We start from the raw sequence: 13,037 nt of genomic DNA on the forward strand, positions 1-13,037 counted from the left end.
TGATCGGGTCTGCAGCCAGAGCTGCAAGGGAGCCTGGAGAGTGCTTCCCAGCCTCCGCTGGGCCGGGGCAGCAGGACGGAGAGGCTGCCGGCCCCAACACTCCAAGGTCACTGCCACATGAGGGGGGTCCCACAGCTGGACGGTCACCGGTGTAAGACTCCAGCCCCATGTCCTGACCTGGAGCCTGGACCTCTGTGCCCCCTCACCAAGCCTGAGATGCCCCATGCCAAAACCTCGGTGGAGGACCCTCGGGGCGGTGGAGGACACTTGGAGCACCTGCCGATTCCCCAAGCCGATTGCCAGGGACCTTTCTTGTTCATCTGTGCGCAGTGAAGAGACCACAATGAAAAAGTCACACCGAATGAAGCGAAGCTGTTTCGTGGTGAACGATGACTTTATTGAAAGGGGATTTTGGTGTATTTTAACAGACAAATATGGCAACATGTTGGGAAGGAAGGAGCCTTTCTGGACTGTACATTGTCTGTGGGAGGAAGCAGCTCAGACGTGATGAGACCGTGCTTCTCCAGAGTGCGGGGCCAGGGGGGGACGTTGCTGACCTATCACTGGTAAAGCCTGAGCATGGGGTCAGCGCCTGGAAGGGGCCCCTTGCCTCTTGTGGGACTGTGGGGCAGCATTAGAATATGGCCTTCCTCTGGGTAAGACTCTCTCGGGGGCAGCAGAGAGCCATGGCCCATGACGCAGAACGGAGCTTCCGGTGCTGGAGACGGGGACTCGGAGGAAGGAGGGTGAGAGGGCGAGAGCTTTCGGGGCCTGATGGGACCGGGGGCCTCGCTGCACGCTGCAGCTGGAGGAGGTTAGCGGGAGCCTGGACAGGCTGTGCCATCAGATCTTGCACTGGCAGCAGACGGGGACGCAGCAGCTGGACTGGGAGCAGCAGGGCTTGCAGCAGCTGGACTGGGAGCAGGATGACCCACAGCCCGAAGAGCAGCAACAGGGTTTGCAACAGCTGGACTGGGAACAGCAGGGTTTGCAGCAGCTGGACTGGCAGCAGGATGACCCACAGCCTGAAGAGCAGCAACAGGGTTTGCAGCAGCTGGACTGGGAGCAGCCACAGGAGCCACAGCCCCCCTTGGAGCCCCCGCAGGAGCCACAGCTGGAGCAGGAACAGGCTGGCACACAGCAGCACATAGGCTTGCAGCAGCACACGGGCACACAGCAGCCGGAGCCACAGCCCCCACAGCCGGAGCCGCAGCCCCCACAGCTGGAGCCACAGCCCCCGGAACAGCCACAGCAGCCCATGGTTCTGGTGGGTTGAGGGTGGAGCAGGTCAGAGGAGCAGGTGCGGAGGACAGTGCTCAGGTGTGGGGCCTTCTGGGCCGGGGCCCTTTATACACCTGCCCAGGGTCAGCTGAGGTGCTGGACACACGGCCATTTCCTGTTGTCACTGCCTCCCCTGGCCCTTTGTTCCTTGTGTTTCCTCCTCCCCAGAAGCCGGGTGCTCTCACCCGCCGTGGTGGTGTTCTGCTCATTCTGTCCCGTCTTGGGCAGAGGTTTGTTTTTTTGCTCAAGATGCCTGAACATTTTTCCGACGTTGTTTGGCAATGTCCCAGATCACAGGTGCCCCACAGGGACACCCTCTTCCCAGTCGGGCCTGGGTTGCAGCCTCCTCCCCCTCCCTCTGTCCCCGGTGGGACCTCAGATAAGGTCTGGGGGCCCTGTGTGGAGTTCTCCCCAAAGCTGGGGTGTGCTGGGGAGAGCTGGGCTCTGAGCTGCGGCGGCCGTGGAGGACAGCTGGAGAGAGAAGCCCCGGGGCTTGTGGAGAGGAGATGGGCAGGCTGCCTGTGCGCCCGGGCAGTGCAGGGGGCCAGTGCTCCTGCATTCTGCGGGAGACCGCATGGCCACGGGCCAGGATCGCTTGCTGGGTGGCTCCCAGTGACCTCAGACTGGCAGGCGGGGGCTGTGGCCCAGGCTGGCCCACCTGAGAAGGGTGAATGCTTAGCAGCAGGCTAACAGAGACCAGTCCTGGACGTGGCGAGCTGCCACGTGCCCGCACTGAAGCTGTCAGTCCCCTACGGATGCCACACCGGGTCGGTGTTGGGGAGGTGAAGGCTTTCTTCTTGTTCCTCGTGCGCCCGGTGGATGGGGCTGCTTCTGGGAGGGGACTCCTGGGTGTGTGTTTGGGGGTTTGGCCAAGAGAATATTCTTTTGGGGGGGCAGAGAGAGAGAGTGCAGGGGTGGAGGGTCAGAGGGAGAGGGAGAGAGAGAACCCCAAGCAGGCTCTACGCTCAGCACAGAGCCTGACACGGGCTCTACCTCCTGACCCTGAGATCACGACCCGAGGCAAAACCAGGAGTCAGATGCTCAACGACCTGAGCCCCCCAGGCTCCCCTCCACAGAAAATCCCTTGGAGAGGTGAGGCCGGTAAACAGCATTTGGGAAGGCGTTCCGTGTGGGGAGGAGTGGTGCCAAGGCTCAGGGAAAGGGCTCGGGGTGTATGTGGGCTGGCGGCACCCGCTTTAGGCTCCATAGGTGGGGAGCAGAGACCGTGTGGGTGGGAGCGGGGCAGGTGGGGGCGGTGGGGGGTCTCTCTAGGTGAACCTCACAATGAGGTCTCCGTTCTATGCGGAGGGCGGGTCTCCCTCCTTCTGCTCTGCTGAGCTTATCATGGGCCCAGCTGAGGAGGCTGTGGGGGAAGCCTCCCACCTCCGACATATGGAAAAACGGGGAAGAAAGCAAACGGAATAAAACTTTGAGTCGGTGCACCAGGTCCCCCGAGCCCCCGGACTCGTGTGGGGTCTTGGGTTTACATGCAAGAGCCTCTGTCAGGCATCGGCCTCTGGCCGGACCCCGCCCAGTCACCAAGCGCCCCAGCAGAGACCCGGAGACCGTGCCATGTTCTTCCGTCCCGCGAGCAGTTCATGGGCAGAGGAGGCTGTTCCTTGAATGTTTCATAAAGTTGTTCTGAGGTATCCAGGCTTGGTATGGTTTCTGGGCGGCACATGATCTAGAGTGTTAGGATTTTACTTACCGGACTTTTATTTGTTTAATTGGATTTTTTAATAAAAGTGTTTATCCTGGGGGATTTGGGGATTCCTTGTCCAAAGGCTTTAGGGGGAAGGTGCCCATCCGGGGGTTCCTGGGACGCGGTGCCCTGTCATCCTCCCGAGCTTTCCCAGGCGGGCCGTAGGGGACACGTCCCGCAGAATGTTCTGGCCGATGGAGCGCCGGCCTCATCTGAAGCCTAAACTCTTGACTTTAAGAAGACCTGTGTGCTTCCTCTGATTTTGGAGGAAGGGTGTGTATTTATTGTAGTTTAATAACAATAATAATAATGGACGTCATAACAGACCAGACATTTAAAGAAGCTGGCAAAGACCACACAGTCCAGTCTAGGAAAGTAACGTGATTTCATTGAACTGATGGCCCGAACGCCCCTCCGGACCCAGGCTCCTTCCTTCCACTCTGCGTTTTGGCCAGGTATTGTTGGTGGCCCTTCCTATGGCAACAGTCTCGTGATTTTGTTTTCCAGAGAGAGAGCACAAAGACATCTCAGGGGTTTCTCGTCGCTCTGATGCTCCCGGTTTCTTTCTTGATTGTTGGGTCTCGAAGTTTTCTTTGCCCTCGTGGTACTGTCGCGGCAATTACTAGGCGTCAAAGGTGTCCGCGCACGTGCGGCCAACCTCCGGGCACCGGCATTTCTATTTCCGCACGGTGTTGCGCGTGACTTCACGTTCTCCTGCGATCAGCTCCTTCCGTCCGCAGCTGCCGTGACATCCCGCTCGCGGTGGCCTGTGGCGCGCTCAACGGCGTCTCTGGCTGCTCAGCATTTTCACGTGAAATCAGCAGGAGGCTGACATCTTTTCTAAAATACTTCTGCTTCGCTACTGTATCTTAATGGGGTGATCAAATAATTCATGAGCCTTGAGTACTTCTGTTTGAAACGTACCTCCTGTTACCGGATTCTGCTCATGGTGTGACGTGAGAACTTTGCGGTCGCCTGTGTCTCCGGTCGGAGTAATGTACACCTGACCTTATCACGCTTCCTTCCCTTTCTGTTAATGTCGTGAAGTCTCCATCAGTTCCTTAACAAATACACGTGAAGACGGTAGAAGGTTTGCTTTGCTTATGTTCTATCCAGGATCCAGTGCGTTCTCACTTTTTAACTGGAATGTCTGACAATGTATTTCCAAACTGCAGTGCAGGAGACACTTTTGTACTCAAGTAAAGTAACGTTTGCATGCTGTTTGTGTTCAGACTTCTCTTGTGAATTCTTGAAAATATACTTCAGAATTCTTAAACCATTGAATCCATGTTGCAAGGCTGGAGCTGCCTTAAATTGGGAAGATCATTTCTTTCTTTCTTTCTTTCTTTTTTTTTTTTAAGATTTTATTTATTTGACAGACAGAGATCACAAGTAGGCAGAGAGGCAGGCAGAGAGAGGGGGAAGCAGGCTCCTTGCCAAGCAGAGAGCCCGATGCGGGGCTTGATCCCAGGACCCTGAGATCATGACCTGAGCCAAAGGCAGAGGCTTTAACCCAGTGAGCCACCCAGGCGCCCCTGGCAGATAATTTCATTTCCTTTAGATTCTTTACAAAAAAAAAAAAAAATGCCAGTCGCATGTGAGGTCAGTATCTGCCAGTTACGGACGGACGACCTCAGCAGGATGGGAAGGGGGTGCCTTCAGGGAGTCCGGAGGCAGCTGTGTTTGGGGGTGACTGGGGCCGTGAGCTGCATGGACACGGTGTCGGCATGTGTACTCGTGTTTCTGAGGGCAGCTGGCAGTCCCAGACCGGTGCCTGTGCAAACTTCTCTGACCAACAGCACGTGCTATCCAACAGCTGGCACTGTTTTCATATGGTTTCACTTTGTTGAAGAAAATCGCAGGTAATGGTTTCCAGTTGGTGGAGATATTTCACACAGCTTATAAGGCTGTCTGTTGCAGCAGCAACGCCCGGCACTTGCCACCTGCTCAGAGCTGGGACGGTGGAGCTCGAGCTGGGACGGTGGAGAGGTACTTTCTATCTGGTTGACTGTCGTGTCGCTTTGTTTTGTACCCATCCTTATTTCTTGGGGTGGGACACTTATAAGGTCTTTTGGGCAAATTCATCCCGTTGGTTTTTGCATTTTGACATCTTTTTAAGGGCTTGTGCAAAAATGGGTCCAGTTCAGTAATACGGTTAATTTTGACGAATGCGCCTCGTCTCTGAGAACAGAATGTGTGTTATCTCACTGTTGGGCGCTGTGTTCAATATATACTCCGGGGAAACATCCTTTTAGTTGGACGATTTGAATTTTCTCTAATTGTACTGATAACATTTTATTTTTCTCCTAATTGCCAAGAGACGTTTGTCGGTGTATCCATTTCTCCTATAATCCTCCCATTTTTGTTTTCTGTATTTTGAGTCTGTGTTGGTAGGTGCATTCATGTTTGAGAATGTTGTGTCTGCCTCGTGAATTTGTCCTTTGACCAGGAATCGCTTTTAATATTTAAAGGCAATGGCTAAAAGAATATTGTAACACCATTTGGCATGTTTTGGAACCATCTCTTGTATTCGGGAAATCCAGAGGCCAAGCTGTCTTCCAGGATAAAAGGCAGAATGGTCAATTTTCTCTCTCCTGTCCTGCCATTCTTGAGGGCAGGGACGTATGACCAAGACTTGGCATTATAAAAAGCGGTGCTGGTGGTCCTGTCCTGTGTCCATGGCTGGTCATGCCCCAGTGAGGGCTGTGTGGACATGTTCGGCAAGGACAGCAGCTGTTTCTACACTAACTGGTTTTGGCAGTAGCTTTTCTCACCGCTCAGGCTCCCATGTTTGGGAAGGCAATGCTGTGGGTGCTCGACCTCTTGTCTCTAATCACCCAGAAACATTTCTCCTGACACACAACTGAAACCCACACCCGAATCAACAGAAATAAATCACACACTTTCTTAAAAATCCTGGAGTTTTCAGTGGGGGTGGAAAGAAAGAAGGAGAAATTAGATTAATACAATTGAGGACATTAAAGAAAGGCAGGGCAAGGAAAAAACGTGGTGAGTGGGACGCATCAAAGAGAGAAGAATCCCAGCCAGGCATATCCACGATCCCAGTGAAAAAGAATCGATCTCATCATGTCCAAGACAAATCTTCAGGGTTTTAAAAATCTGTTAAGAGAACAGTTACAAAATGTAATGGCACAGGAATGTTGAAAATAAACAGGAAAATATACAGAAGGAAGATATTAACCCAAAAGACCAGAGTATATTTTTGCTTTAGTGTTAGATAAAGTAGACTTTTAAGACGACGTTTCCCGAGAGGAAGTGTGGGAGTGAGGAGAGAAGAGACGGTGAACCTCAGTCTTTCAAAGGCCGTCCTGGTAAGTTGAGTAGGGAAGTAGGACAATAGTTTGAGAGAGAGGTGGATTCAAGAGTTTAAGATGTGAAAAATAACACCGTTTTTTTAAATGTGAAAACAATGAAACACAAAACTTAGAATTTGCCATCTTCTCCGTTTTCAAGCCAACAGTCAGTAGTATTAAGTGCATTTGTGCTGTACCATTACCACCACCACCCGCCTCCAGAACTTTCCCAGGTCAAGTTATTTTATGGATGATAATGACGGAGTGCTTCCCTAGGTGATGCAGGTGCGTGGGGAAGAGTCTTGGAGAGACGCCTTGAATGGACTAGAAGGGACAAGTTGGGCTGGGGCTGGCCTTAGGCTGGAGCAGGGACTGTTCATGACCTATCCCAGGAGGTGGGCCAGGTGACCGGCACAGGAGCTATGGGAAGTAGATGTGGGTCACGAAGCTACGGCGGTCCTTTCTGAGGGTTCCGTTTTCTCTGTGAAATAGGATGGAAGGTAGTCAGTTGAGAGCAAAGATCGGGGAGAAGTCATGACACTCAACCCCTACTCTACACAAACACAGAAGAATCTGTGTGGCATATGCACGGATGACTCAGTACATGGGTACCAGTTTTCTAAAAACCACAGGAAATCAGGATTCTAAAATCAGAGACTGTACGACTTCAGATCTTTCTCCACTTAGTGAGAATAAATGAAGGTTAAAGCATTACTAAAGGCAAAGCAATTCTAGGTCTGAAGTAGAGTCTAAAGCTTATTGATCCCACTTACGCACTGAAGAATCTTTTTGTACACTTTTTTGATTTTGCAAGATTTTTATTTTTCACTTCTTTTTTTAAAATTTTTTTATTTTTATTTTTATTTTTTTTAAAGATTTTATTTATTTATTTGACAGACAGAGATCACAAGTAGTAGGAAGAGAGGCAGACAGAGAGAGGAGGAAGCAGACTCCCCTTGGAGCAGAGAGCCCGATGTGGGGCTTGATCCCAGGACCCTGGGATCATGACCTGAGCCGAAGGCAGAGGCTTTAACCCACTGAGCCACCCAGGCACCCCTTATTTTTCACTTCTTAAAAACTAGTTTCAGAGGTAGAATGTAGTGATTTATCAGTTGCATATAACGCGCAGCACTCATTCCGTCTAGTGCCTCCTTCATGCCTGTCCCGCAGCTACCCTTCCCCCCGCCCCCTCCCCTCCAGCAACCCCGAGTTTATTTCCTAGAGTTAAGAGTCTCTTATGGTTTGCCTCCCTCTCAATTTTCATCTTATTTTTCCTTCCCTTTCCCTGTGTTCATTTGTTTTGTTTCTTAAATGCCACACACGAGTGAAATCATATAGTATTTGTTTTTCTCTGACTGACTTATTTCACTTAGCGTAATACCCTCTAGTTCCATCTGTGTCAACACAAATGGCAAGATCTCGTTCTTTTGATGGCTGAGTAACATATATCTCGCATCTTACTTATCCATTCATCTGTCAGGGGACGTCTGGGATCTTCCCATGGTTTGGCTATTGTGGACATTGCTGCCATAAACATTGGGGTGCATGTGACCCCAATCACTATGTTTGTATCCTTTGACTAAATAGCGAGTAGTGTGACTGCTGGATCATAGGGTGGCTCTATTTTCAACGTTTTGAGGAACCTCCACACTGTTTTCCACAGGGGCTGCACCAGCTTGCATTCCCACCAACGTGTAAGAGGTTCTGTTTGTTTTTGTTAGCCAACATGGTTTATATCTTCTCATGTGATGGTTTCCTTTAGTAACCTGTTCCTTGCCTCTCGGTTTAATTTCCTTCTTCCTGAATTACATTCATAGTAAGTTACTACTGCAAAGGTCTGCTGGTGGGTAAGTTCCATCAGTCTGAATTTTCTGGAAGTATCTTTATTTTATACTTAATTATTGACCGGTAATTTAGCTGGGTATAGAATTCTAGGTTAAAAATTTCCTGCTTAGTATTTGAACCCTCCCGACTTTTTTTTTACTTCCTTGCCCTTTCATTGAGAAGTTTGTTGTCAGTTGAATTATAAGTTAATTTTTTTCTCTGATACCTTTTAAGATTTTTTTTTACTTACTGTTGTGTTCTGAGGTTTTGCTATGATGGGACTAGGTTTGGATTTACTTATATTTTTATTTGTCATGCTTTAGATTTGCAATGATCCAATATGAACTTCATCCTTTTATTAATTTTGGATGATTATTGGGTCCAAATATTGAATTTCATCTACTGTCTCTGTACACTTCTTCCAAAATTCACATAAGATATATATTGAACATTTTCATTCTAGTCTTCATGTGTCTTAAGGGTCTTTTCATATTCAAATATTTTTCCATACTGCATCCCAATTGATTTCCTTTCCTATGACCCTCCTGTATCTGTATGTACTTTTCTGTTTAACTGGGATGTTGGATTTTTAATTTTAGTGACATTGCATTTCATATTGGTAATTCTCTATGAACACTCCTATAAATCTATTTTTAAAGTTTATTCTTCCTATACAAATGCAGTTATTTACATTTTTAATAGTTTTAGATATATGTGCTTATAGCATTTTTTTCATATTCTTTTTCTTCTAATTTATAAGTTTAGGTTCTTGATCCTTCTGTTTATTGTAAATACTGATAGCTCATGAAAATATTGATAGCTCATGATAGCTCATGAAAGTTTATTTTTTAATTTTTATGTATTATAAACTCATCTTTAGCAGTGCTTATTCTTATGTTCCTTTCCCTTCACTCCTAATCCATTCCCAGGGCAAATCCTATGTCCTGGGTGGTTTGGATTCCAGTCCCCCAAGGATGTCCTAATCCCTGGGACTTATGAATATGTTACCTCACATGGTAAAGGAGACTGTGCAGATGTGATTAACAGTCTTGAGATGGGAGATTATGCTGGATAATCCTGGCATACCCAGTGGAATCACCAAGGTCTTTGTGAGAGGGAATCTTTATATGAAGGTCCTTTGAGAGCCAGAGAAGGAGACATAACCACAAAACTGGAGACTGGAGTGATGTGCTTTAAAGATGGAAGGGGTTGGGGATGAGCCAAGGAACACAGGCGATTCCTAGGAACTAGAAAAGGCAAGGAAATGGATTCTTCCCTTGAGCCTCCAGGGGAGACTGAGACTTGCTGACTCCTTTATTTAGACCTGGTGAGTCTTCCAATCCCCAGAACTGTAAGATAATAAATTGGTGTCATTTTAAGACATTAAATTTGTGATAAGTTGCACAGCTGCAATAGAGTGTGTTATATTTACTATGTGGGGTTACTGCTTATCAAAAACAAATCAGCAATTCAAAATATATATTTATCTGCACTTAATGAATATACCCATTTGCCTAGCAAATAGCCTTCAAGAAATATGTTCTAAGGGAAAAATTGCACATGACAGTTTGTAATGTATCTCAATGTGGATCTTTTTGGATTTAATATGACCGGAGTTCTTTGAGCTTCTTGAATTTATACATCCATTTATTTCCTCAGATTAGAAGTTTTTGTCCATTATTTCTTCAAATAAACTCTCTGCCTCTTTGTCTTCTGCAGCGTCTGTTGGGACTCCCACAATGCATATATCGGTCTCCTTCATGACAACCCACACATCCGTAGGCTCTCTTCACTTTTCTTCATGCTTTTCGGATTTGATTTCAACAACCTGTCTTCAAACTCACAAGTTTTCCATTTAATCCCTCTAGTAAATGTTTTCAGTTCCATTATTGTATTTTTCAGCTCTAGTATTTCTGTTCTATTTTTTTTGAAAAATGTTTTTTCTCTTTGTTGATATTCTCATTTTGTGCTTGCATTATTTTCCTGATTTCATTCAGTTGTCATTCTTTTAGCTCATTGAGCCTCTTTATGACATTTATTTTAAACTCTTTGTCAGACAGCTCATAGATCTTTATTTCTTTAGGGTTGGTTGGTTTCTAGAGTTTTATTTTATTCATTTGGTTGTCCCATGTATCCCTGTTTCTTTGTATGATTTGCATTTTTATTGTTGTCATTGAGACTTCGTTATTTAAATAAACAACGGCCCCTCCCAGTCTTACTGACTGGCTTTGTACAGTGGGTGACATTCACTGATTAGCCTAGCTAGAGGTTCTGGAACCTCTCAAACCTTTTCTGAGGATGTGTGTCTTCTTGGAGTTTGTGTGTGTGTGCTCTCAGTCATCCCAAAATCTCTAAACATTTTGTCCCTGTTTCTCAGAAGCCTGTAATCTTTGGAACCCCCTGGCATCTGCTCTGGAACTGTGGCTTTAATGTGTCATGTGATCGTGTATGCTTGCAGTGGCTTTTTTTTTTTTTTTTTTGAGTGGCTTCTAAACAAAGCCACTATTCTAGTCAGTTCTGTGTGTCAGACAAGACAGATGCCAGCACCTCAGACATCAGATTGTTCTTTGTTAATTATCTGTTGACATTGTTAGAAATTTTTCCTTTTTCCATGCAGGTATTTTCGTTTATTTTTCTTTTATACCAACTTTTATCACTCATTTCTTTAGTGGACAGCTGAATTTTGTGTCATGCTTAGAAAGAACTATTCTCTTATAATGTTACTTAAAAAATTCCTATTTACTTTTAATTATTTTTATTTTTATTTCTACTTCTGTTTATGTCTTTATCCCATACTCTGTATGGAATTTATTTTTGGATTAAGAGGTGAGGTAATCACCCAATTTTAATTTTCTTAGATCCTACATAATTGTTTTAACACCATATATGGAACAATATTTTTTCTTATGAATTTAAAATGCTATCTTTTTCATGTAGGTATTTCATGCATGTTTGGTTCTGTTTCTGGTATCTCTTTTCTTTTATATTTATCTACTGGATTTTCATGTGTTTATGTTAGGTTGTTTGAATTATCATACTCTGTAGTAAGTTTTGATATCTGGCCCACTTCCTTTTTAGCATTTTCATGGCTATTGTTTTCTGTATAAATGTTACAACCAGCAAAGCTACTTAAAATACTTTCTTGGTATATTTATTCAGATCAAATGTCTAGATTAATTTAGGGAGAATTGACTTGATTAAAATATTAAAACTTCCTATTAAAATAAGAATTATCTATTCTTTTGTTTGTGTCTCAGTATATTCCACCTTTCTTCACATAGATTTTTAAAGACTTTCATGAAAAATTTTACTGAAATACAAATTCATGGAGAAAAATGAACGTAAGGCAGCATGCTGAATTTCCACCAATGGGATACACATGTGACCAGTACTCAGATTTAGAAATAGCTCATCACCAGACCATAGAAACGCTCTGTGTCGCCCTCCCAGCCACTTTCCCACTAAAGGGACCCCTATCCTGACCTTTGGTGAAATAGATAAGCGTTTTTTGTTGTTGTTTTCGCATGTGTGCTTCATATAGAAGTAGTCATAAAATATATATCCCTTTGTCTGGCTTCTTCTTGTTTTTAACATTTTATATATGAGGGAGAGAGTGAGTGAGTGTGAGTGGTGGGGCAGAGGGAGAAGCAGACTCCCCGCAGAGCAGGGAGCTCGATCCAGAGCTCAACCCCAGGACCCTGGGATCATGACCTGAGCCGAAGGCAGACATTTAACCAATTGAGCCCCAGGTGCCCCTGTCTGGCTTCCTTTTCTCAACACTGTGTCTGTAGGGTTCTCATTGACATGAAGTGGCTCACTGAGTGACTATGTCACAAATAAACATTCTTTCCTGCTATTAGTGGCCATCTGGACAGTTTCAGTTTTTAGCACCAGAAGTGCAGCTTTTCTTTTAAAAGTGTTTCTTACAAGCCTCCTATGTAGAGGGTGGGCTTCCTTTTATCATATTTCTGTCTGTTATATGCGAATAGAGAGACATTAATATCACATGTTAATTACACGCCTGGCCCTCTATCCAAATACTTCCATTTTGAGTATTATTCATTTGACTTGTTTTTATTTTTTTCCAGTTGTACAATGGAACCATCTGTAAATAATGATCATTTTGCTTTTTCTTTTCAATTGTTACATTTTGCATTTCATTCTCTTTGATAATTACATTGAATAATGTTCCCAAAGCAAGTAAAATAATACTAGCAATAGTGAAATTGGTGTAAATATTGCCAAGTCGTCTTCAGAAAAAATAATTGCACCTGTTTCTACTCTCATCGGCGACGCGCAGGTGTTTAATTTGTCACTGGAATATCTATTAAAGAGGCATCATGGAGACAGAGAGTGCTTGAGCTAGAAATGTGTTTATTTAGTGAGGTCACAAGGTCCACTCTGGACCTTCCTAGGTGAAAGAAGCACAGGGGAGTCAGAAGGAGGTGCATAGCTGAGCCCGGTGACGTGTGGGGCAGGGGAGAACAGGGCGTACCTCCCAAGCCTGGACTCCAGCCACTGACCTGGTGGTATTTCCAGGCTCAGCCAAGTCCCACGTGTGGCGCAGAGGGTAATGACTCTGTGGATCTGTCTTGAGGGGACTGTAATTGTTGAGGGGGGAGGAAAGTACTTTTCTCCAAGGCAAATGAGGCAGGGGATTTAGAGTAGGACAAAAGGTAAGACTAGATGCACTTCTCTTTCATTATCTGGGGAGCAACCCCACTGGGACTGGAGATTTGGGCTGCCAATTCTGGAAAAGATGGATTTAGATCTGCAATTAGTGGCTTTGGTATGAAGAGCTGGTCATTTCCTAGAGATCCCAGATCTGTGGGGGCCACTTGAGGTCCATGGACATAGCCTCAGATCTTGCACTGGCAGCAAATGGGGACGCAGCAGCTGGACTGGGAGCAGCAGGG

At 46.0% G+C, this 13,037-nt stretch overlaps 1 protein-coding gene across 1 annotated transcript in view; it reads left to right on the forward strand.

Moving 5' to 3' along the window:
* Nucleotides 1-693: 693 nt before the first annotated feature.
* Nucleotides 694-13,037, forward strand: part of LOC132008310 (uncharacterized) — a 31,932-nt gene continuing 19,588 nt past the window's right edge. Inside the window, 3 exon segments of the mRNA XM_059386851.1 lie at nucleotides 694-746; nucleotides 806-1,176; nucleotides 3,225-3,228. Coding sequence (XP_059242834.1) covers nucleotides 694-746; nucleotides 806-1,176; nucleotides 3,225-3,228 — 428 coding nt within the window.

The sequence above is a fragment of the Mustela nigripes genome, chromosome 1 (assembly GCF_022355385.1).
Source record: "Mustela nigripes isolate SB6536 chromosome 1, MUSNIG.SB6536, whole genome shotgun sequence".
Classification (NCBI taxonomy): Eukaryota; Metazoa; Chordata; class Mammalia; order Carnivora; family Mustelidae; genus Mustela; species Mustela nigripes.